General features: G+C 42.5%; 1 protein-coding gene across 1 annotated transcript in view; it reads left to right on the plus strand.

Annotated features, from left to right (window-relative positions):
• Positions 1–27,908, plus strand: part of LOC142185608 (cytochrome P450 2F3-like) — a 47,527-nt gene that overhangs the window by 14,186 nt on the left and 5,433 nt on the right. Inside the window, exons 3-8 of the mRNA XM_075261035.1 lie at positions 11,437–11,586; positions 12,695–12,855; positions 12,940–13,116; positions 14,481–14,622; positions 16,685–16,872; positions 21,574–21,715. Coding sequence (XP_075117136.1) covers positions 11,437–11,586; positions 12,695–12,855; positions 12,940–13,116; positions 14,481–14,622; positions 16,685–16,872; positions 21,574–21,715 — 960 coding nt within the window. The remainder of the gene's footprint in view (positions 1–11,436; positions 11,587–12,694; positions 12,856–12,939; positions 13,117–14,480; positions 14,623–16,684; positions 16,873–21,573; positions 21,716–27,908) is intronic.

Here is a 27,908-nt window from a genome sequence, read left to right on the forward strand (position 1 = left end):
TGGACCAATTAATGGTGGAGGGAGCCTCTAAACAGCCAAGTTTTGGGAAATTCATGGTGGAGGGAGCCTCTAACCAGCCCAGTTTGGACCAATTCATGGTGGAGGGAGCCTCTAAACAGCCCAGTTTGGGCAAATTCATGGTGGAGGGAGCCTCTAAACAGCCCAGTTTGGGCAAATTCATGGTGGAGGGAGCCTCTAACCAGCCCAGTTTGGACCAATTAATGGTGGAGGGAGCCTCTAAACAGCCAAGTTTTGGGAAATTCATGGTGGAGGGAGCCTCTAACCAGCCCAGTTTGGACCAATTAATGGTGGAGGGAGCCTCTAACCAGCCCAGTTTGGACCAATTAATGGTGGAGGGAGCCTCTAACCAGCCCAGTTTGGACCAATTAATGGTGGAGGGAGCCTCTAAACAGCCAAGTTTTGGGAAATTCATGGTGGAGGGAGCCTCTAACCAGCCCAGTTTGGACCAATTCATGGTGGAGGGAGCCTCTAAACAGCCCAGTTTGGGCAAATTCATGGTGGAGGGAGCCTCTAACCAGCAGAGTTGGTGGAAATCAGGGTGGAGGGAGCCTCTAACCAGCAGAGTTGGGGGAAATCAGGGTGGAGGGAGCCTAGTATTAGCAGAATTGTGCAACGCTTATGGTGGATGAGTATGAGGATGCGGAGGAATTGGAGAGGTTGAGTACAGACATGGAGTTTCATGTTGGGGTGCTTTACACAGGTGGGCACAAAAATGACGGCTCTACCCAGTGGTGGTTCATTTTTATCAAAGTGAGCCGGTCGGCACTCTCAGCTGACAGACGGGTGCGCTTGTCAGTGATGATGCCACCGGCTGCACTGAACACCCTCTCAGATAGGACGCTGGCGGCAGGACAGGACAGCACCTCCAAGGCATATAGGGCAAGTTCAAGCCACAGGTCCAACTTCGACACCCAATACGTGTAGGGCGCAGAGGGGTCGGAGAGGACAGGGCTGTGGTCGGAAAGGTATTCCCGCAACATGCGCCTATACTTCTCACGCCTGGTGACACTAGGACCCTCCGTGGCGGCACTTTGGCGAGGGGGTGCCATCAAGGTGTCCCAGACCTTAGACAGTGTGCCCCTCGTTTGTGTGGACCGGTGAGAACTTGGTTGCCTACTGGAGGAACTGCCCTCCCTGCCGCCAACGTCACATGCTGGAAACATCTCCATCATATTCTGCACCAATTGCCTGTGGCAAGCATTGATGCGATTGGCCCTCCCCTCTACCGGAATAAAAGACGAGATGTTGTTTTTATACCGGGGGTCAAGGATAGCAAAGATCCAGTACTGGTTGTCCTCCATGATTTTGACAATACGCTTGTCGGTTGTAAAGCACCCCAACATGAACTCAGCCATGTCTGCCACAGTGTTAGTTGGCATGACTCCTCTGGCCCCACCGGAAAGTTCAATCTCCATTTCCTCCTCATCCTCCATGTCTACCCATCCGCGCTGCAACAATGGGACGATTCGAAGTTGCCCGGAAGCCTCCTGTATCACCATCACATCATCGGACAACTCTTCTTCCTCCTCCTCCTCCTCCTCCTCCTCCATTAAACGCAGTGAAGCGGACAGATGTGTGGACCTACTCTCCAGCTGTGACGGATCGGATGCTATCCCTAACTCCTCTGTGTGATCTGAGTTATCCCTGATGTCAATCAGGGATTCTCTCAGAACACACAAGAGCGGGATTGTAAGGCTCACCATCGCATCCTCAGAGCTCACCCTCCTTGTGGACTCCTCAAAGACCCGTAGGATGTCACAAAGGTCTCTCATCCATGGCCACTCATGGATGTGAAACTGAGGCAGCTGACTTTGTGGCACCCTAGGGTTTTGTAGCTGGTATTCCATCAAAGGTCTCTGCTGCTCAACCACTCTATTCAACATCTGAAACGTTGAGTTCCAGCGTGTGGGGACGTCGCACAAAAGCCGGTGTTGTGGCACATGCAGGCGTTGCTGGAGAGATTTTAAGCTAGCAGCGGCTACTGTCGACTTGCGAAAGTGGGCGCACATGCGCCGCACTTTCACCAGTAGCTCTGGAACATTGGGGTAGCTCTTTAGGAAACGTTGCACCACTAGGTTGAAGACGTGGGCCAGGCATGGAACATGTTGGAGTCCGGCAAGCTCCAGAGCTGCTACCAGGTTCCGGCCGTTATCACAAACGACCATGCCTGGGCCCAGGTGCAGCGGCTCAAACCATATTGCCGTCTCATCGAGGAGGGCATCCCTCACCTCGGAGGCAGTGTGCTGTCTGTCCCCCAAGCTGATCAGCTTCAGCACAGCCTGCTGACGTCTACCAACGCCAGTGCTGCAACGTTTCCAACTCGTAGCTGGGGTCAATCTAACAGCGGAGGAGGAGGCGGTGGCGGAGGAGGAGGCGGTGGCGGAGGAGGAGGCGGTAGAGGAGGAGGAGGAGGGGGGTGTTCTTCTCGTGTCCCTGCCAGGAATGTTAGGCGGGGAGACGAGGTACACCGGGCCAGTTTGGGAAGCAGTCCCAGCCTCAACTACATTCACCCAGTGTGCCGTCAGTGAAATGTAGCGTCCCTGTCCGCATGCACTTGTCCACGCGTCGGTGGTCAAGTGGACCTTTGTGCAAAGCGCGGAACTAAGGGCCCGCCTGATGTTGAGTGACACGTGCTGGTGCAAGGCGGGGACGGCACACCGGGAGAAGTAGTGACGGCTAGGGACGGCATAGCGAGGTGCCGCAGTTGCCATCAGGTCCAGGAAGGCGGGAGTTTCAACAAGCCGGAACGCCAACATCTCCTGGGCCAGCAGTTTAGCGATGTTGGCGTTCAAGGCTTGCGCGTGTGGGTGGTTAGCAGTGTATTTCTGCCGCCGCTCCAATGTCTGAGAGATGGTGGGTTGTTGTAAAGAAACGCCTGATGGTGCCTTTGATGGTGCAGGAGAAGGAGATAAGACAGGACCAGGGGAGGATGAGGTAGAAGTCAACAAAGTGGCGGAGGCAGATGAAGTGGTGTCCTGGCTCGTCCTCTGGAGTGCATCGCCAGTGTTGAGGTCAAATCATAATACCCCAGAGATATGCTGTCTGTAAAGGAAAATTAATTAACAGGCCAAGATCGGCCTCCGCCATCTTAGCCTGGAGAACCACAAGACACATGGTGGTCGTGTATCAAAATGGATTCTGATTCATTGTTACAGAAAGTTAGCATTTATACAAACATAAGCAGGTTGGACTTTGACCCGATTGGTTATACATAAGCTGTGGCACATGACTATTGGATAAGTTCTGCATCTCATTACTATACTCCAACCTGGGATGACCTTTCTCATGACATACAGAAGAATTTACAATATTTATGTGTAAACCAACATCTTACACTAATTCTAGATGTATATATCACAGCACGAGAGATAATGATCACATGCTATCTGTCCAGTCCGGTTTGTGGCTAAGGGTCAACTGGTTATAGAACCTGTTATGAGATTCTCACCACAAACAGATAAGGAGTTACAACCCAACCATCAACATTCCACACACCTTATCCCCTAAAGGGGTCTCTTAAACTCTAAACAGACATCCTTATGAAGCTTATATAAGAAAAAGCTTACAAAATGGCTGACAGAATACAAGATGGAAGATGTGATCCTAACAATTCCCCCATTTTGAGATAATTGGATACAGGAATTCATATTTAGGTACTTCAGTGACTTAACGTCTACTGCTGGACCTTTCCAGATTCCCCTCATATGTTCCTGTATTCCAAATTAATCTCAATCATAGTTCTGGCCTGTTATTTTCAGTCTGCTTTGTATTTTTCAAACACTATGTATCATTACTTCAAACATTTCCTGTTGTGTTATGAAAACAGCTATATATAACATGACTGAGGCTAATATGGGGCTATGAGTACATATCCTACAGGCTGACACATTCAAATCTTCATTCAAGATCATATGATGTTTAAAGAAAAAAACTTATTGTCCCACTCATTGTCAAATGTTCTATGCAGGCTTATCGCCAGAATAATCTATAACAGTAACATCAGGAGAATCTTCATCGCTGTGTGTAGAGACTTCTTTGCAATGTGAAGCATGGATACAGTTAGGCTTTCCGTCAAGTCTCATAGAAGTATTAGTAGTTAGCAGCACTTGAAGGGAATCATCAAATCTTGGTTCAAGAGGATTTCTCATGTGTCATCAATCTCTTGGTTCAAATGAATAGGTCCCGTCCACTAACTTAAAATCTGAGAGGGAGGAGAAAACTCAAAGCCATACATTAGTCAAATGTTTTTGCCAAGACATCACATAGTCAGTCAGTACACCATAATACAACTCTAACCTAGGGGCTGACCCAAAGAAAGTTTGCTATGGGTTAAAACCAATTCTTCTGTCAGGAGGGTACCTTACAGAAAATACAAATACAAGTGACACACTACATCTTCAGTATCTGCAGCCCGCTTGTGATGGCTTTCTTCACCAGATATGCCCCGGGCCATCCTGAAGAGAAATAACTATACACACAAGCACGTACTTATACCGTCTCACCTTTAGTAGTTACTAAAGTTATAGTTATAGCATATAGTTATCCTGCAATCTCTGGAACAGGTACAAGGGCTCTGGGCATGGCTAAAAAAAACACTTTTCACTTTTTGGCCTACTTTGCACTTACCACATGTCATGCAGGCTCACATATATCTGTCAGTAGTGATACTAAATCCTGCAGCCGCCCATCCTCCGCTCACCAGGTCACACATGGCTACTACTAAACAGTGCACTTAGAAATGAGCTGCTTATGCCATCAGTGGGGGACAAATGCTATCAGTAAAAATACTCTCTTACCACCGGAGATCAGGACTTGTACATCCTCTTTCAGTCCTGGACCATTTTTGGTGCTTCAGTGTTGTAAAACCTGAAAAGAGAGCTAAAAGGGGTTTTTGGGCCTAGTATAGTGACCAATTATCAGTAAAGCATATCCCCTAGGCCTCTGCAGCTGGGTTAGTGGCAGTGTCTTCCCACATGTTACCTCTACTTTCTTTCATATCAGCCTTGGTGTGTGCCATGACTTCTGACTATACCCACCTGTGTGGGGGCAGCAGCAGGGTCCATCACTACCTGAACAGCCTGGAAATCCTTTTAGGCTTCACATTAACCCTACAGAAAGCTCTCGCTCTCCAGATTGGACCATAGTCCCACTATATCAAACACCTACCCTCAGGCCTTGTACCCTGTCTCAGTGATGGCTTCTAGTTCAGCTTCATGAGCTGAGACCCATACAGTTCTATAATGGTTCTACTTGTGCTTGGTTTTACCCTTGGTTTACCTCATATTCAGTGACCATGACATATCTGGTGCAGAATCCACCATCATTCCTAAATCGAGAATCATCTAAAATGAAAGAACTCTTATCAGAGTTAACAATAGATTCATCATTTACATAACCAAATTAGCAAAAATAAAATTAATTTTAAGTTATCTGACTTTTTCCTCCCCTGAAACTATTGTTAACAGGTTTAGATGGGACTTGTAGTGCAGCACAGAATGCAAAGCTTACATTAGAAGACATAAATAAGACACTGCAGTCTGAGATTGTTATCTTTGTTTCCACTGCAAGCAACCCTTGTGTCTTATCATGGAAGCAGCTGAGCTGGCTTTTCCCAAACTTGTTATACCTGTAGTACTACATATCCCAGCAGCTTGTTTAGACAATCCCAAATAAATTCAGTTCTCTAAAACTTCTAATTATTCCAGAATTACAAACTAATTCATTAATTAGATAAAACTTTTTTTCACAAAATAATTCCCGATTGTTAACATTCATAGATTTATAGTATAAACCCATAACCAATAAACATTGAGTACATAGCACATGTACAAGGTATATCAAGTACATCTCATATTCACCAGAAGACATATACTGTATATATATTCAACGATGGAAAGGAACTCATATCTACTTATCACCACCCTCTGTGGGGCTATCAATATCTTCATCTGCTCCCTGTGGAGACTGAAAATGTAACAATACAGACATAGGCAAACAGAGCATGTACATGTAACACATATGGGCCCATTTACTTCATACATACATGCAACCTTCACACTGGAGCTCCAGACACACACACATCCATTAAGTCATAAAGAACTTGTCAATTTTCATATATTTTGTACAGTGATATCATCTTATTGTTCTTTTCCTACAAATAATCACAGGGTTAGTTATAATTCCTGCACAGCTGAATATTGAGGAAAAATAAACAAACAAATCATTAGATGGCTTCATCTTCAATGTGTATCACTGAAAAATAAACATAATAATGATTATCTAACATTTATGCCATTAATCCAATTCTAAAGACATTAAATATGATTTAAACAGCCAATACTGATACCAACATTACATATTAATATTTCTGTGCAGTCTTCGAATATTTCCATGGCAGACCCCACTCATCTAGTTGCTACAGATGCTCAGAAACTCTTACACTATATCTGAGATTTGCCTTAAGGGCCAACTGCCAGAATTTTAACATTTTTTTCTTTATGAGATTCCAATCAAAGTTTTTACCACTGTTACACAAGGTTTAAAAATCAAATACTGGCATTTCTAAAAACAGCTTACATTATACAGTTACAAATTATTAAACCATATATTCCTAATTCTCCATACATTATACCAATGATGTTACATTGTATCACTCATAGCTGAAATCTTAGCTACCTGCCGTGTCTCCCCTCCCCCCTTCTGTTGAATCCTAGCAAAACCTGTCTCCTGTATACCTCTGCTGTGGATATACAGAGGACAATAGGAGGTGGTGGTGGGGGGGGGGAGGCCTGACCTTCATTGTGAATTATCCTGACCTCCATTAGAGACACACAGGAGCGTCTGATCTTTTTCTGCCATTTTTCCTTACATAAATGCTTCAACAATCATGGTGTTTTTCAAAGCATTATAGACCTGGTTTCACCCAGAATCTACTACCTTGGTGAGTAGTCTGCCACAATATACTTCAGCGGACTCTCCCTATATCTTTATCTAGTTACCACTCATATATAGTGCTAACATCACAATGCAGACCACATTTAACCCTTTATCTGGACTGTGAGTGGGGGCTCACTATACAGTCCCTTACACTAAGGAAAATATACAAACACTGAATACCTTATTTCTGTAACCATTCCTTACTTAATGTTTATCCAACTATCCAACATCTTATCAGCAGTTTCTCACCTCCATTTCTACCTGCTCTTTCCTTAAACTATCTTTTGGGCTGATTTCCATACCGGCTGACTCTGCACTCCCCCCATTCTGTTTCTTCAATTAGAGCACATATCCCTTTGTAACTTATGCTCCTGTATCTGTCCTGCATGCTCTAATCTCCATTGGTTCCCAAAATTTACTATCAAACAATCCTGTTCTTAGGAACCCCTGCTCTCTTAAGGATTTTTATTTATTCTTTTTTTTTTTTTTTCTTTTTCTCGGGCGGCAACTTTTTCTCTCTCTCTCTATTAGTTCATATGGGGTGTACCATATCTCAGAGGGTCCCTTCCCCATACTAGCTGATGGCCAGTCAGCTGTGAGCTTCCCACCCCTCTAGGGCAATTAAGACAATAGAGGGTCACCCTTGACTACTCGAGGGTCATACATACTGACCTCTCTTAGTGGGATCTCCCAAACAGTCACTCTGTTTTCACTGAACTAATCTCTAATGTACAAGTTTCCGGTATCTGTGCTCAAGGCAAAACCTATTCTGAACACCCCTGAATCTTTACACGTACTTGCGCGGATTCTACTCAGTCCTTAGTGCTTAAACAAGGACTTTTCAATCACTCAGTATTACGGATGGAGACTGACTCTCCCTTCTATGCCTCCCTATACACTTTATAACAGATGTATCAATCAAATCACAGCATGGACAGTATACAAAGAATGAGGTATAACATTTCCCACCCCCTTTACAGACAATATATTCTTTTAGGTTCTTTGCAAAAAGCTTGAGCTATCTATATAAGGAACATATGTGTTTACCTCACACTCGGACAGGAAAACAAAAGTTCTTAGAAACACAGATCAAACTGGTAAGATTAAAGCTCTTACCTTGCAGCGCTGACTTTGTTGGATCTGTATTTCCAAGCACTCCTGTAATCTGGTCGTCCGGGGGATCAGCAAACCGTCTCCTCATCTCTCAAGCCGCACGTTGGAAGCGCCAATTTCTGTTGAGGTCAAATCATAATACCCCAGAGATATGCTGTCTGTAAAGGAAAATTAATTAACAGGCCAAGATCGGCCTCCGCCATCTTAGCCTGGAGAACCACAAGACACATGGTGGTCGTGTATCAAAATGGATTCTGATTCATTGTTACAGAAAGTTAGCATTTATACAAACATAAGCAGGTTGGACTTTGACCCGATTGGTTATACATAAGCTGTGGCACATGACTATTGGATAAGTTCTGCATCTCATTACTATACTCCAACCTGGGATGACCTTTCTCATGACATACAGAAGAATTTACAATATTTATGTGTAAACCAACATCTTACACTAATTCTAGATGTATATATCACAGCACGAGAGATAATGATCACATGCTATCTGTCCAGTCCGGTCTGTGGCTAAGGGTCAACTGGTTATAGAACCTGTTATGAGATTCTCACCACAAACAGATAAGGAGTTACAACCCAACCATCAACATTCCACACACCTTATCCCCTAAAGGGGTCTCTTAAACTCTAAACAGACATCCTTATGAAGCTTATATAAGAAAAAGCTTACAAAATGGCTGACAGAATACAAGATGGAAGATGTGATCCTAACACCAGCACAGTCAGCAGTGGCAGTGGCAGAGGCAGAGGCAGTGGCAGTGGCGTGAACGGCAGGCGGCCTTTGTCCTGCCGTTGCTGCCTGCCACTGATTCCAGTGCTTGGATTCCAAATGACGGCGCATTGAAGTGGTGGACAGGTTGCTCTTCTCAGAGCCCCTAATCAATTTCGAGAGGCAAATTGTGCAGACAACACTATATCTGTCCTCGGCGCATTCCTTGAAAAAACTCCACACCTTCGAGAAACGTGCCCTCGAGGTGGGAGTTTTTCGGGGCTGGGTACGAACTGGAACATCTTGGGAGATTCCGGGTGTGGCCTGGCTTCGCCTAAGCTGCTGACCTCTGCCTCTGCCTCTAGCTACCCTTTTTGGTGCTGCACCTGCCTCAACATCCACACTACTTTCCCCGCTTGACATCCCCCCTGTCCAGGTCGGGTCAGTGTCCTCATCATCCACCACTTCCTCTTCCAACTCCTGTCTCATCTCCTCCTCCCGCACAATGCGCCGGTCAACTGGATGCCCTGACGGCAACTGCGTCACATCATCGTCGATGAGGGTGGGTTGCTGGTCATCCACCACCAAATCGAACGGAGATGGAGGAGACTCTAGTGTTTGAGCATCTGGATACAGATGCTCCTCTGTTAGGTTCGTGGAATCGTGACGTGGAGAGGCAGGTTGAGGGACAATGAAAGGAGCGGAGAACAGCTCTGGGGAGCAGGGACAGTTTGGGTTATTGTTCTGTAAAGCTTCGGAATTTTGGGAGGAAGGAAGACAAGACTGTTGGGTAATAGGAGGAGAGGAGGCAGAGTCTGACTGGCTGCTGGACAATGTGCTGTAAGCGTTCTCTGACAGCCATTGCAAGACCTGTTCCTGGTTCTCGGGCCTACTAAGGTTTGTACCCTGCAGTTTAGTTAATGTGGCAAGCAACCCTGGCACTGTGGAGTGGCGCAATGCTTGCTGCCCCACAGGAGTAGGCACGGGACGCCCTGTGGCTTCACTGCTACCTTGCTCCCCAGAACCATTCCCCCGACCTCGCCCACGGCCTCGTCCACGTCCCTTTCCGGGAGCCTTGCGCATTTTGAATTCCTAGTTAGAAATTGGCACTGTATACCAGTAGTAAAAATTGTGGGTGCACGTAACCCCAATATATTCTTTGAATTACCAGTCAGAAACTGGCACTATATGGCAGTAGCAAGAAATGAGGGTATTTGTATTCCCAATATACTCTTTGAATTCCCAGTCAGACAATGGCACTGTATACCAGTAGTAAAAATTGTGGGTGCACGTAACCCCAATATATTCTTTGAATTCCCAGTCAGAAACTGGCACTATATGGCAGTAGCAAGAAATGAGGGTATTTGTATTCCCAATATACTCTTTGAATTCCCAGTCAGACAATGGCACTGTATACCAGTAGTAAAAATTGTGGGTGCACGTAACCCCAATATATTCTTTGAATTCCCAGTCAGAAACTGGCACTATATGGCAGTAGCAAGAAATGAGGGTATTTATAACCCCAATATATTCTTTGAATTCCCAGTCAGACAATGGCACTGTATACCAGTAGTAAAAATTGTGGGTGTATATAGCCCCAATTCTATTGCTAGGGGACTTGCAGGGTATTTCTGGGGTGAAGGTGGGGGGGCACACCGTTGGAACGGGTATCGGGGTATATATCGGGTATACGGGAATACACTGACAGTGTATTCCATTCAGGATCCTGGGAAAGCTGGGTTGCGGCGATTGAGCCCGTCAGTGCCACGTTACACTGACAAGCTTCTCCCTGGAATTTAGCTCTTACAAGAGCTGTTGGTTGTCTTCTCCTTCCTATCCTAGCCTGTCCCTGCCTACCCAGAATCTAAGCCCTAGCTAGCTGGACGGAAACCTCCGTCCTCGGTGAATTGCAAGCTCAGAATGACGCGAAGCTGGGCGTCGCTGTTCTTTTAAATTAGAGGTCACATGTTTTCGGCAGCCAATGGGTTTTGCCTACTTTTTTCAACGTCACCGGTGTCGTAGTTCCTGTCCCACCTACCCTGCGCTGTTATTGGAGCAAAAAAGGCGCCAGGGAAGGTGGGAGGGGAATCGAGTAATGGCGCACTTTACCACGCGGTGTTCGATTCGATTCGAACATGCCGAACAGCCTAATATCCGATCGAACATGAGTTCCATAGAACACTGTTCGCTCATCTCTAATAGGCACCCTTCTAGTATATGGTATATGCATCCTTTCTGGACTATGTTATATGCACCCTCTCTAGTACATGTTATATGCTATAGGCACCCTTCTATTATATATTATATGCACCCTATCTAGTATATGTTATATGCTCTATTTCTGTTATATACTATAGGCACCCTTCTATTATATGTTATATGCACCCTTTCCAGCCTAACTTAGGTTACAGAGACATTGAATGTACATGTTGGGAGCCTAAGATAACAATATGCACAGCATAAAGTATACTAGCGAATAAGAAACACAATCCGATGCAATGGGGAGCCCAGTGGCTCAGTGGTTAGCAGCATTACCCTGCAGCCCCTTGTTCTTGTCCTAGGGCCACGTCTTTGGCATTTGTAAGTCTCTTGTGGGTTTTCTCGGCTTTTCACCCAAGCACTGAACATATGGTATCTCTATTAAGGTATTGTTTACGGGACTGGAGAAAGATGGAGGCAACTTCGCCGATTTGCTATCTCTACTTTGAAGAACTTTGGAATGGGAAAAAGAAGCCTGGAGGAGAGAGTGAAAGAAGAGGCGCAATATCTGATAGCGGAGTTCAGAAAGAGTGAAGGTTCGCCAATGGTCTGTGTGGGGTCAATAGAGAATGAATCTTCTATAGGAGTTATTGGGATTTTCCATGATGTTCCCATATTCCCTCTGCACAGGGCAGGAGATTAATGTCTAAGCATTTGGGGTCTGATCACGGGGACCAATTAGGTGAGAATAGGGGTCTGTAAATGTGCCCCGAATGCCCTTTAAGAATAAAGCACCGGTTTGGGACACATCCTCAGCCAGTGCTCCATTCCCTTGAGGACTGATAACCTGTGACAATTCTATACAAGTCAATAGAACAGTGTTTGATCACACACATCGCTGTAGGACTTGCTATATGGTTGTAGACCAAACCACTGACTCCCCTAATTTTCCATACCCCTCTGACTCCTTAACCTGGTTGGACAGGTGCAGTGAAATTTGTCTAATTTAGGAAAAGAACAAAAGTAAATATGTAACAAATGATGTATAGAATTAATTAGACAACACAATTCTGTAATATAATTTACAAAAAAAATCAGAATTTTATTTTGAAGCCAAAGTTTGGAATCAGTAAAGTTGTTCTGATTCCACGCAAAACTAACCAACCACTCCGACTCCACTGTCCCCGGGCTGATGGTCTAGTACTGGAGCCACCACCAATGAAAAAGGAACCAACAAACTCTACTTTGAAATAAATGGAAGCTATGAAAACCTCTCAGTGATAGCACTGGAAGGTTTCATGACCAACATTTATTTCCGACTTGGTGTCATATGATACTAATATATTGTCCGTAACATGTACGATGGGAATCCCAGTGAAATCTCCTTTTTCACTAGTAAAATAATCAATATAAAGCTAAAGCCCCACGTTGCGGAGACACAGCTTTTCTTTGTTGCAGTTTTTGTTGTGGTTTTTTGAACCAAAGCCAAGAGTGGCAAAAGGTAGAACAATAAAAGCTTCCTATAGTGTAGAATGAAGTAGAATGAAGTAGAATGAAGATTTCCCTTTCCATTTGTAGCCACTCTTGACTTTGGCTCCAACAAAATCTGTAACGAAAAAATCTGCATTTCCACAACGTGGGGCCTCAGCCTAAGAGTGAAGATAAAATACAGTCCTGTATTGTAATGTATCACGTCATTAACAGGAAAGCCTTTGGACCCAACTTTCGGCTTCAGCTCAGCCGGCTCCAATATAATTTGCTCTCTGGTCTTCGGGGAGAGGTTTGACTATCGAGATGAAGAATTTCTGACTTTGCTCTACCTCATCAACAACAGTTGGCACCTCATGAGCTCCACATGGGGGCAGGTTAGATACAATTTAGAATTTTCACCACCATTTATTTAGGTTGTTCTCCATTCGTGATCTATTTTTTTCTTATTCTTTTTGTAGCTTCTGTTCGTATTTCCAAAAATCATGAAGCACATTCCAGGTCCGCACAGAAAAATCTATAAAAACTACGTGAAACTTGGGGCATTTGTGGCCAAGAGACTCCGAATGAATAAAGAAACTCTTGACCCAAATAATCTTCGCGACTTCATTGACTGTTTTCTGATAAAGATTGAGCAAGTAAGTGTCCGAGTTACCAGATTCTGTTTCTTCCCAGTAATTTATGGAAAAGTTTCCAATGTTGGAGCTTCATTCTACTCGGAATCAGATATTTGACTACTGGGGGAAGTCATACCTGTGTCGCTTAGTTCATTTTGTTCATGTGAAATTTTATTAAACAAGTAGTGCCTTAAGATTTATTTTGTTTTGGGATCAGGTAACTCTCAGGTCTTTGATTTGTTTGAGGTCGAACAAGTTCAGATAGAACTGGAAGTGAAAAAATTCCAGAATTTAATAGGTAGAGGCTAGGGTTGAGCGATCGGGATTGGGAAAGATCGGATCCCGATCAGCGATCGGGCAAATTTCACGATCAGGATCAACTTGTTAAATGATCGAAAATCGGATTTTGAAATCTCAAGATCAGCTCAACCCTACTGTACACATAATATACCATCAGGGTTGAGCGATTAGGATCGGGAAAGATCGGATCCCAATTGGCAACCAAGCAAAATTTCACGATCGCGATCAGGATCGGGATTTGCTGGAAAATGATCGGAAATTGGATTTTAAAATCGATCCTGAAATCTCAAGATCGGCTCAACCCCAGTAGAAGCCCATGGGAGGAGTAAAAAAAAGACCTATATTCACCTTCCTTCACCTCTTTTAAGCCTCCTCATGTCATGAAGTGCTCTCTCTCTCTCTGCCTAATAGATGAAGTCATGTGCCCAGGGTCACTGCTGACGCCATAAATGGGCCTCAGTGGTCACATGGACATGCTGAGTATCATGATGTCATAATACTCAGTCCATGTGACTCATATGGCCCAATCACAGGCCTCATCAGTGACTCTGGGTGCAGGACATCACAACGAGAGCTCCAGATACCATGAAGAGGCCCCTGGGCCACCAAATATACGTTGGGGTATGAAGAGACTGCAGAGTATAATATTATACTGCACATGTTGTGATGATCACTTTAGTTTGTTCAGGATGGTTTGGTTTTGTTATGTCTCAAATCTAGAAATTCTGTGGAAATTTATTACACACCAGTTTTTGGTGTACAGGACCCTTCAAGAAGCGCCAAAATGATTAAGAAGCATGGGCTTATTCTTATTAATCCCAATGTATCTCGTTCCAGCAGGACAATTGATCAAAACTAGGGCAGCAAATACCAGTCTTAATAAATCCCTGCCACTGTGCACTGAATTAGAACATGACCCAGTGTCAGGCCACAGAGAGGTATTTGGTCTGTGTTCCGTTCCCTGATTTCAGTAATTGTACATAGAGTATATGCTGACTGTGCCCACATACATAGATATATACTGTGCTTTCTTGTGTAACTCCAGATGATGGACTCTAACTCAACTGTATTCATTCCCTTTAAAGGAAAAGAAAAACCCAAATTCTCACTTCAACTATGAGACAATGTTGAAGACAACAGTCAATATTTTTTTCGCTGGAACCGAAACAGTTGGTTCCACTCTGAGGTATGGGTTCCTAATCATGCTGAAGCATCCAAAAGTGGTAGGTAAGAAGATTTATTTAGATGGCTCTATCTATCTATCTATCTATCTATCTATCTATCTATCTATCTATCTATCTCCTATCTATCTATCTATCTATCTATCTATCTATCTATCTATCTCCTATCTATCTATCTATCTATCTATCTATCTATCTATCTCCTATCTATCTATCTCCTATCTATCTATCTATCTATCTATCTATCTATCTATCTCCTATCTATCTATCTATCTATCTATCTATCTATCTATCTCCTATCTATCTATCTATCTATCTATCTATCTATCTCCTATCTATCTATCTATCTATCTATCTATCTATCTATCTATCTCCTATCTATCTATCTATCTATCTATCTATCTCCTATTTATCTATCTATCTATCTATCTTCTATCTATCTATCTATCTATCTATCTATCTATCTATCTATCTCCTATGTATCTATCTATCTATCTATCTCCTATCTATCTATCTATCTATCTATCTATCTATCTCCTATCTATCTATCTATCTATCTATCTCCTATCTATCTATCTATCTATCTATCTATCTATCTCCTATCTATCTATCTATCTATCTATCTATCTCCTATCTATCTATCTATCTATCTATCTATCTATCTATCTCCTATCTATCTATCTATCTATCTATCTATCTATCTATCTATCTATCTCCTATCTATCTATCTATCTATCTATCTATCTATCTATCTATCTATCTCCTATCTATCTATCTATCTATCTATCTCCTATCTATCTATCTATCTATCTATCTATCTCCTATCTATCTATCTATCTATCTATCTATCTATCTATCTCCTATCTATCTATCTATCTATCTATCTATCTATCTATCTATCTCCTATCTATCTATCTATCTATCTATCTATCTCCTATCTATCTATCTATCTATCTATCTATCTATCTATCTATCTATCTATCTATCTTTCTATCTATCTCCTATCTATCTATCTATCTATCTATCTATCTATCTATCTATCTATCTATCTATCTATCAATCTCTCCTATCTATCTATCTATCTATCTATCTATCTATCTATCTATCTATCTATCTCCTATCTATCTATCTCCTATCTATCTATCTATCTATCTATCTATCTATATATCTATCTATCTATCTATCTCCTATCTATCTATCTATCTATCTATCTATCTCCTATCTATCTTTCTATCTATCTATTCATCTTTCTATCTATCCATCCATCCATCCATCCATCCATCCATTCATCCATCCAACTAGATTAACAATACAAGGCCAGCTTACCCCATTCATACGTACAAGATGGCAGCAGTTATGGGATCTACCCATGTGATTGTTTTTTCCAGCCAGGACACACCTCTTCTATACAGGCAGTAAATTACATATTGGTAAATTGTGCGGTCAAGTATGGAACCAGAGACAAAAACGTTGCCTCATTTGCTACTTATGGGTCCATCATAGATGTCTGAATACAATGCTTGGCTATCTCTGGCAGTGCCTTAGAGAATGAATGGAGCTGCAGTGCACAGGCTCAGTCTGCCATCCCATTTGGATGGGGTATTAGGACCTCTGTTCCTTTAACCATGGGGGGGGGTCCCATTAGTTTGTCCCCTTCTGATTTGCATGTTATTCCCTATCCTGTGTATATCCTATCTAGATGGTTATTTAAAGGGTTATTCATTCTTATTGCAATTCATTGCTGAGATGGGAAAGGCTGTGCCTGAGTCCATAGAACAGGACTTACTGGACCAGCACACTACACTGTTTCCATAATGCAAGTTGAATGGGAGCTATGGAAACAGCGTAACTAATACCTTGGTGGCCACAAACCAATGTAACAATGTGATAATAATCTTATTATGGATGCACAAATCAGCCTTCTATACAAAGCTCCTGTTCTTCTCTGGAGTTGGTTCCCTTTCATAACGATTGACATGTTTGGCCTCTTTCTGTGCCACAGCTGTCTGTAGGCAAATCTGGCCTGTCTGTGCACCTTTTACTGCAAATTACAGGATCGTCAATGCTACAGAAACGTCGTTAACCACATTGCTATTGTTTCCAAATAGAAAAAGTTCAAGAAGAAATTGACCGAGTCATTGGCCGAGACAGAAGTCCTTGTATGGATGACAGGAGTAAGATGCCCTACACCGAGGCTGTCCTCTATGAGATTCAGAGATTTGCAGACATCGTTCCCATGAGTGTTCCCCATACTGTAACAAGGGACATTACATTCCGTGGCTACAATTTACCTGAGGTACCTTTAATAAGTTAGGAATTTGGTACAAAGCTTGCAAACACTTTGCAGAACTGATGGCATTGGTGGGTCAAGTAGGAGACAGTAGCAGACATGGTAGCATGGTGACCAGACGTAGACATAATGCAGATTGTGGACTCTGTAGCATAAGGCTGCTACAAATTACCGTAGTATATACCTCCATATAATAGAAGAAAACTGAGTGGGAAAAATGTGGATTAAGTTACCAAAATGTAATTTTTTTTACCAGCCCAGAATTCCCATGTGCAGCACTGACATAACCAGGTTGGTAAAACTTAGTCCCTGGATAATCCCTTTAGGGGATTCTGAGTCAATAGAGCGGAGAGCAGTATGGACGTCTCTTGGTCTTGTCCTTGACCGGGAGTTTCCATGTAATGGTGCTCCAGAGGGAAATTGTACAAGGCATGATCTGCTTACTGCCAATGGTCCCTTCTAACAAGAAAGGTTTGTACAAAGGGAAACCCCTTAACTAAATCAGTTATATCATTTGTAATTCTTGTCTTAAGGGTCGTAAGCTGGTCAAAGACATTGGCTTTGTCTTGGCCATTCCAGCCAACCATGGAATTGCTGATGAGCTAATGGCTTGTGTTGACTCTGGATATTAAATGAATAGGATTCTTCAAGACTCAATTCTGATCAACTCTCCTTAGGATATTGTTTCTGTGGAAGTCGAATCCCTGGCAGCCCCACCAATCAGCTTTCCACAGTATAGTATATGGAGCTGAAGGCTGAAGGTTCGGTGCACTGTGTATTGGCTGTGTTATTGCAGCTCAGCTACTATTCACTTGAATGGAATTTGAGCTGCAACACTACAGAATGTCCACTATAACCACAATTTGTCTGCTTCTGGCTCTGTACACTGTGCTGTACACAGCTCTTTGGGGGATACCAGGTGTCAATGTTCTGATATTAATGACCTATTCTATGGAAAGGCCATCAATACTGAGTCTTGGGGTCCCTTTAATTGTGATGGACCATGACTACCTTACAGCATAAAGGTTGATTGTCATATTCCAGTGGCCATTGCTTGCATGATATTTGTTTTGTCTATGGTTCTATGTCATAGTCTAGAACATACAGATATGTTAAAGAACTTTGCAACTTTGGACAATTCCAACTTGGTAAAAGTCTCCCAACATTAAACTGATCCCAAGATGTTCTCCTGCTGGGTCCTCACCAATCTGTAGGAATCTATTGAAGACTTGACAGGAAGTGTCCACCAAAATCAGATTGGTGGGTCCCAGGAATCACTGTTTCTGGGGAGCCCAAGGAACCTCAGCCCAACACTGGAGTATATTTCCAGGAGGAATTAAGCCTGATATAATGTCTGTAAGATACACTCAGACTATATTATCATCTACATATCAGGAAGACTTCATTAAGAGAACCTTACTCCATATTGTTGTTTTCTAAAGAAACCTCAATTGGTGACCTTGCCCTGACTCTAGTTAGGACGGTCTGTGCAGCTTGCGATATATTGTTGGCGCGCCTTGTATTATATTGGCTTATCCCTCTGTAAATAGACCGCACACACTTAAAGGGATTATAACTGGCATTGGGCCATTCATTTTATTGACTCTCGGGTGTAACAGGTTTACCTTTATTGCTTTAAGGTGGTCACAGACATTAGATATTTTTTGGCAGAGCAAAACCAGTCATGATGGAACTTGTTGGATAACTAAAGCCTCAGCCACATCCATTAAAGTATTAGTAACCATCGGGATGTGCCAACAGAGATCTGTGTTTGTATTCTCTTGTCTGTGTTGATTTTCCACAAGACAGACTTGATAGATGATAAGTTACACTTTGTTACATCAGTAAATATGAGACTACCAGAAGTGTAGCCCTAATCGAGATAAATGCTCAAGTCCCCTTAAAGGGAACCTGATCCAAGGTTTAGGTCCATCAACCAGTGTGTTCTTGTGTTCCTAGGGTTTAGGGACCAAAATCTAAAACCCCAGTCCAGTCCATTGCTCTTATTCACCCAGTCACATATTTTTAGCTAGCTGGAGAAGAGTCAAGAGCTTACAGCGCATGCGCCATGTGCAGCTGAAGCTGACCACATGGCACAGACGCAATGATGCAAGGCGCACATTCCCCATCTTCACCTGCACACAGTGCTTGCACTATGAGCAGCCGGAGCTGACTCTTCATCAGCAATCTAAATCTTTTGTAATGGAACTAAATGGGCAACTGGAATGGTGGATGATACTGGGGGCACACCAACATAAGGATGTACTAACTCAAGGGTTCCAAGCCTAGTGACAGGGTCCCTTTAAAGATTCTTTCCTTAAAGGTTTCATCCGCCTTCCTGTCTTTTCCTCATTCCCTAATTCCTGGTTTTCAGCTCCGGCTTCAGAATTTTGCTTGTTCTAAATTGCACAATTATCTCCGAATTTACATCCAGAGATAACAGAGGCAGTGACCAAGGCAGGTCCTAGTCCTTATCAGGGCTCAACAGCTGAGATCACTTTTCAGAGAAAGAGAAGAGAATATAGGCGGCAGGGAACAGGGACTAAGTCCTCAGCCTGGCCAGAGAGGTGGTCTGAAACCTAGGCAACCGGCGGTAAGCGCCGAGGAGGCAACACGAGCAATATATGGTAAATGGAGCAAGGTAGATAAAGCAATGTATTGGGTGAAAGACTTCAAGGTAGATAAAGCAATGTATTGGGTGAAAGACTTCAAGGTAGATAAAGCAATGTATTGGGTGAAAGACTTCAAGGTAGATGAAGCAATGTATTGGGTGAAAGACTTCAAGGTAGATGAAGCAATGTATTGGGTGAAAGACTTCAAGGTAGATAAAGCAATGTATTGGGTGAAAGACTTCAAGGTAGATAAAGCAATGTATTGGGTGAAAGACTTCAAGGTAGATGAAGCAATGTTTGAGACTTGGCCATTCTGCTTAGTTTTATGGAATGACTGCTAGACAGAACCATATTGTTTTTTGTTTTTGTTTTAGTTTTTTTTGTAAAATGGGATGGAGATTGCATCTCACTTATGAGGAGGCGTTCACCTTGTCATGTATGAGGCACACCCTCCACTATAGAGTGGTCGTAACGCTATTCTTCATACATTTTCCCCATGGATAGGATTTCCTCTAACCACACAATGGAAATCCAATCCAAAGTACTAGTTGGTGTAAATTGGACCCCCAAGTAACTTTCACATGTGTTGCAAACATTTCAGGGTAATTTGCTCCAAAGTCCAGATATTTTTGAGAAGTTGCAACCCAATATATTTATAAAGATTTTACATAACAAGTCCTGACATAAGAGATGGCTTCCTTCATGGAACTGACCCGGAGAGGCCATAAAGTACATAGAGGATTATTTGTCATGTGTATTAAATCTTCTATCTGAACAGGTGCAAAACTTTGTACTGTATTATAATTCAATCAATGGAGCTATAATCCTAATAATCCTAATCCTACGTATTGTCCTAACGTGTGAAAACGGTTGAAATTTTATAGGAACCTATTATTTCCTGGAGTTTATTAAACTAACACCTGGAGGATTATACCATTCTGCTTTCTAGGTATATAGCGAAGAATGTAATGACAGCAGTGGGAGAGGAGTGTTCTTATCTCGTAGGAGGCAGTGACCAAGTAGAAGGATATCAACCTGCTAGAATAAGTCAGGCCGAGATGTCATAGACAGATGTTTTTTAATTGATATGGACAAAACTTTCTGCATCCAATGAGACCAGTGAAGCAGCGGTAGATGAGTGTGCTGACTGTGCACCGGGCAGTGACCAAACCTGTAAGAGGAATCCTATAGACAAGATAAAAGCAGCCAGAGATGTTCTGTTTGATCAGTGCTGTAAATTAGAACAATTCTGTGACATTTGCCTCGCTCTACTTTTGGGGGAGTGGGTGCAGTTGGACTGTCTAGCTGTCTGTACACCAGAATGTGGCTCTTTAAGAAATCACAAAAAATGGTCCAATTGTCTATGGTGACAGAAAGTGACACAACATCTTAGGACAACGTTTTTTACGAAATTTTCAACATTTGATACATTTTGCGAGTTTGCGCCAACCCAGACTCCAGCAAAACTGACTTTGAAAAATCTTCTCGTGATAATTTCCCCCCAATATCTAGATAAACCACACCGGCAATGTGTTTTTTTTTGTAAATGATTAGAGATGAGTGAGTAGTATTCGATCGAGTAGGTATTCGATCGAATACTATGGTATTCGAAATACTCGTACTTGATCGAGTACCACTCACTATTCGAAGTTCAAATGCAGAACCAGCATTGATTGACCGAATGCTATACAGTCGGCCAATCAACGCTGGTTCTTCTCCTACCTTTAGAAGTCTATTCCGTGCAGCTTCCCCGCGGCGTCTTCCGGCTCTGAATTCACTCTGCAGAGTGAATTCATTGCCGAATGACGACGCTGCGGGGACGCTGCGTGGAGAAGACTTCTCGGAGAATCCAGCCTGACCCTCACTCGTGGACTTGGTAAGTTCAGTTTGATTGAATGTTGCCTACCCCTGAAACGAGCATTTTTCCCCCATAGAGTATAATAAGATTCGATATTCGATTCGAGTACTCAAATATTGAGGGAATTCTTGAAACGAATATCAAATGTCGAGTATTTAACTACTCGCTCATCTCTATAAATGATCCTTTTTGGATAATTTCCGAATAAGATATTTCCATATGTTTCTGTGTTTTTAGGGTCTGAACATCATGCCTTTGATATGCACATCTCAGTACGATCCCACTAAGTTTAAAAACCCGCTCTCTTTCGACCCAACACATTTTCTGGATGAGAACGGACTCTTCAAGAAGAATGAGGCGTTCATGGCGTTTTCCGCAGGTACGGACGACTTGGTACTTTAGTGAGGAGGCAAATAAAGTTCTCAATGCAGAGAGACGGTGATTGGTTTAATTGGATTTGTTTTATGAATTAGAACCAAATACTGAAACATAATTTGTAAAATGTTACAGTAGATCAATACACTAATGGTAGCTTAGTATATGACTGGAGGGTAGACGTGGATATAAATGGAGGATAGATCAGTATACGAATGGAGGGGAGACGTGTATATAAATGGAGGATAGAGCTGTATACGAATGGAGGGGAGACGTGTATATAAATGGAGGATAGATCAGTATACGAATGGAGGGGAGACATGTATATAAATGGAGGATAGAGCTGTATACGAATGGAGGGGAGACATGTATATAAATGGAGGATAGATCAGTATACGAATGGAGGGGAGACATGTATATAAATGGAGGATAGATCAGTATACGAATGGAGGGGAGATATGTATATAAATGGAGGATAGAGCTGTATACGAATGGAGGGGAGACATGTATATAAATGGAGGATAGATCAGTATACGAATGGAGGGGAGACGTGTATATAAATGGAGGATAGATCAGTATACGAATGGAGGGGAGACGTGTATATAAATGGAGGATAGAGCTGTATACGAATGGAGGGGAGACATGTATATAAATGGAGGATAGAGCTGTATACGAATGGAGGGGAGACATGTATATAAATGGAGGATAGAGCTGTATACGAATGGAGGGGAGACATGTATATAAATGGAGGATAGAGCTGTATACGAATGGAGGGGAGACGTGTATATAAATGGAGGATAGATCAGTATACGAATGGAGGGGAGACATGTATATAAATGGAGGATAGATCAGTATACGAATGGAGGGGAGACGTGGATATAAATGGAGGATAGAGCTGTATACGAATGGAGGGGAGACATGTATATAAATGGAGGATAGAGCTGTATACGAATGGAGGGGAGATATGTATATAAATGGAGGATAGATCAGTATACGAATGGAGGGGAGACGTGTATATAAATGGAGGATAGAGCTGTATACGAATGGAGGGGAGACGTGTATATAAATGGAGGATAGAGCTGTATACGAATGGAGGGGAGACATGTATATAAATGGAGGATAGAGCTGTATACGAATGGAGGGGAGACATGTATATAAATGGAGGATAGAGCTGTATACGAATGGAGGGGAGACATGTATATAAATGGAGGATAGAGCTGTATACTAATGGAGGGGAGACATGTATATAAATGGAGGATAGAGCTGTATACGAATGGAGGGGAGACATGTATATAAATGGAGGATAGAGCTGTATACGAATGGAGGGGAGACATGTATATAAATGGAGGATAGAGCTGTATACGAATGGAGGGGAGACATGTATATAAATGGAGGATAGAGCTGTATACGAATGGAGGGGAGACGTGTATATAAATGGAGGATAGAGCTGTATACGAATGGAGGGGAGACATGTATATAAATGGAGGATAGAGCTGTATACGAATGGAGGGGAGACATGTATATAAATGGAGGATAGATCAGTATACGAATGGAGGGGAGACATGTATATAAATGGAGGATAGAGCTGTATACGAATGGAGGGGAGACATGTATATAAATGGAGGATAGAGCTGTATACGAATGGAGGGGAGACATGTATATAAATGGAGGATAGATCAGTATACGAATGGAGGGGAGACATGTATATAAATGGAGGATAGAGCTGTATACGAATGGAGGGGAGACATGTATATAAATGGAGGATAGAGCTGTATACGAATGGAGGGGAGACATGTATATAAATGGAGGATAGATCAGTATACGAATGGAGGAGAGACATGTATATAAATGGAGGATAGAGCTGTATACGAATGGAGGAGAGACATGTATATAAATGGAGGATAGAGCTGTATACGAATGGAGGGGAGACATGTATATAAATGGAGGATAGAGCTGTATACGAATGGAGGGGAGACATGTATATAAATGGAGGATAGAGCTGTATACGAATGGAGGGGAGACATGTATATAAATGGAGGATAGAGCTGTATACGAATGGAGGGGAGACATGTATATAAATGGAGGATAGAGCTGTATACGAATGGAGGGGAGACATGTATATAAATGGAGGATAGAGCTGTATACGAATGGAGGGGAGACATGTATATAAATGGAGGATAGATCAGTATACGAATGGAGGGGAGACATGTATATAAATGGAGGATAGATCAGTATACGAATGGAGGGGAGACGTGTATATAAATGGAGGATAGATAAGTATACGAATGGAGGGGAGACATGTATATAAATGGAGGATAGAGCTGTATACGAATGGAGGGGAGACATGTATATAAATGGAGGATAGATCAGTATACGAATGGAGGGGAGACATGTATATAAATGGAGGATAGAGCTGTATACGAACGGAGGGGAGACGTGGATATAAATGGAGGATAGAGCTGTATACGAATGGAGGGGAGACATGTATATAAATGGAGGATAGAGCTGTATACGAATGGAGGGGAGACATGTATATAAATGGAGGATAGATCAGTATACGAATGGAGGGGAGACATGTATATAAATGGAGGATAGAGCTGTATACGAATGGAGGGGAGACGTGTATATAAATGGAGGATAGAGCTGTATACGAATGGAGGGGAGACGTGTATATAAATGGAGGATAGAGCTGTATACGAATGGAGGGGAGACATGTATATAAATGGAGGATAGAGCTGTATACGAATGGAGGGGAGACGTGTATATAAATGGAGGATAGAGCTGCATACGAATGGAGGGGAGACATGTATATAAATGGAGGATAGATCAGTATACGAATGGAGGGGAGACGTGTATATAAATGGAGGATAGAGCTGTATACGAATGGAGGGGAGACGTGTATATAAATGGAGGATAGATCAGTATACGAATGGAGGGGAGACATGTATATAAATGGAGGATAGAGCTGTATACGAATGGAGGGGAGACATGTATATAAATGGAGGATAGAGCTGTATACGAATGGAGGGGAGACATGTATATAAATGGAGGATAGAGCTGTATACGAATGGAGGGGAGACATGTATATAAATGGAGGATAGAGCTGTATACGAATGGAGGGGAGACATGTATATAAATGGAGGATAGATCAGTATACGAATGGAGGGGAGACATGTATATAAATGGAGGATAGATCAGTATACGAATGGAGGGGAGACATGTATATAAATGGAGGATAGAGCTGTATACGAATGGAGGGGAGACATGTATATAAATGGAGGATAGATCAGTATACGAATGGAGGGGAGACATGTATATAAATGGAGGATAGATCAGTATACGAATGGAGGGGAGACATGTATATAAATGGAGGATAGAGCTGTATACGAATGGAGGGGAGACATGTATATAAATGGAGGATAGATCAGTATACGAATGGAGGGGAGACATGTATATAAATGGAGGATAGATCAGTATACGAATGGAGGGGAGACATGTATATAAATGGAGGATAGATCAGTATACGAATGGAGGGGAGACATGTATATAAATGGAGGATAGAGCTGTATACGAATGGAGGGGAGACATGTATATAAATGGAGGATAGAGCAGTATACGAATGGAGGGGAGACATGTATATAAATGGAGGATAGAGCTGTATACGAATGGAGGGGAGACATGTATATAAATGGAGGATAGAGCTGTATACGAATGGAGGGGAGACGTGTATATAAATGGAGGATAGAGCTGTATACGAATGGAGGGGAGACATGTATATAAATGGAGGATAGAGCTGTATACGAATGGAGGGGAGACATGTATATAAATGGAGGATAGATCAGTATACGAATGGAGGGGAGACGTGTATATAAATGGAGGATAGAGCTGTATACGAATGGAGGGGAGACATGTATATAAATGGAGGATAGAGCTGTATACGAATGGAGGGGAGACGTGTATATAAATGGAGGATAGAGCTGTATACGAATGGAGGGGAGACGTGTATATAAATGGAGGATAGAGCTGTATACGAATGGAGGGGAGACATGTATATAAATGGAGGATAGATCAGTATACGAATGGAGGGGAGACATGTATATAAATGGAGGATAGATCAGTATACGAATGGAGGGGAGACATGTATATAAATGGAGGATAGAGCTGTATACGAATGGAGGGGAGACATGTATATAAATGGAGGATAGATCAGTATACGAATGGAGGGGAGACGTGTATATAAATGGAGGATAGAGCTGTATACGAATGGAGGGGAGACATGTATATATAAATGGAGGATAGATCAGTATACGAATGGAGGGGAGACGTGTATATAAATGGAGGATAGAGCTGTATACGAATGGAGGGGAGACATGTATATAAATGGAGGATAGAGCTGTATACGAATGGAGGGGAGACATGTATATAAATGGAGGATAGATCAGTATACGAATGGAGGGGAGACATGTATATAAATGGAGGATAGAGCTGTATACGAATGGAGGGGAGACATGTATATAAATGGAGGATAGATCAGTATACGAATGGAGGGGAGACATGTATATAAATGGAGGATAGAGCTGTATACGAATGGAGGGGAGACATGTATATAAATGGAGGATAGATCAGTATACGAATGGAGGGGAGACATGTATATAAATGGAGGATAGATCAGTATACGAATGGAGGGGAGACGTGTATATAAATGGAGGATAGATAAGTATACGAATGGAGGGGAGACATGTATATAAATGGAGGATAGAGCTGTATACAAATGGAGGGGAGACATGTATATAAATGGAGGATAGATCAGTATACGAATGGAGGGGAGACATGTATATAAATGGAGGATAGAGCTGTATACGAACGGAGGGGAGACGTGGATATAAATGGAGGATAGAGCTGTATACGAATGGAGGGGAGACATGTATATAAATGGAGGATAGAGCTGTATACGAATGGAGGGGAGACATGTATATAAATGGAGGATAGAGCTGTATACGAATGGAGGGGAGACATGTATATAAATGGAGGATAGAGCTGTATACGAATGGAGGGGAGACATGTATATAAATGGAGGATAGATCAGTATACGAATGGAGGGGAGACGTGTATATAAATGGAGGATAGAGCTGTATACGAATGGAGGGGAGACATGTATATAAATGGAGGATAGAGCTGTATACGAATGGAGGGGAGACATGTATATAAATGGAGGATAGAGCTGTATACGAATGGAGGGGAGACATGTATATAAATGGAGGATAGATCAGTATACGAATGGAGGGGAGACGTGTATATAAATGGAGGATAGATCAGTATACGAACGGAGGGGAGACATGTATATAAATGGAGGATAGAGCTGTATACGAATGGAGCGGAGACATGTATATAAATGGAGGATAGATCAGTATACGAATGGAGGGGAGACATGTATATAAATGGAGGATAGAGCTGTATACGAATGGAGGGGAGACATGTATATAAATGGAGGATAGAGCTGCATACGAATGGAGGGGAGACATGTATATAAATGGAGGATAGAGCTGTATACGAATGGAGGGGAGACATGTATATAAATGGAGGATAGAGCTGCATACGAATGGAGGGGAGACATGTATATAAATGGAGGATAGATCAGTATACGAATGGAGGGGAGACGTGTATATAAATGGAGGATAGAGCTGTATACGAATGGAGGGGAGACATGTATATAAATGGAGGATAGATCAGTATACGAATGGAGGGGAGACGTGTATATAAATGGAGGATAGAGCTGTATACGAATGGAGGGGAGACATGTATATAAATGGAGGATAGAGCTGTATACGAATGGAGGGGAGACATGTATATAAATGGAGGATAGAGCTGTATACGAATGGAGGGGAGACGTGTATATAAATGGAGGATAGAGCTGTATACGAATGGAGGGGAGACGTGTATATAAATGGAGGATAGAGCTGTATACGAATGGAGGGGAGACGTGTATATAAATGGAGGATAGAGCTGTATACGAATGGAGGGGAGACGTGTATATAAATGGAGGATAGAGCTGTATACGAATGGAGGGGAGACGTGTATATAAATGGAGGATAGATCAGTATACGAATGGAGGGGAGACGTGTATATAAATGGAGGATAGATAAGTATACGAATGGAGGGGAGACATGTATATAAATGGAGGATAGATAAGTATACGA

Source organism: Leptodactylus fuscus, chromosome 11, assembly GCF_031893055.1.
Source record: "Leptodactylus fuscus isolate aLepFus1 chromosome 11, aLepFus1.hap2, whole genome shotgun sequence".
NCBI lineage: Eukaryota > Metazoa > Chordata > Amphibia > Anura > Leptodactylidae > Leptodactylus > Leptodactylus fuscus.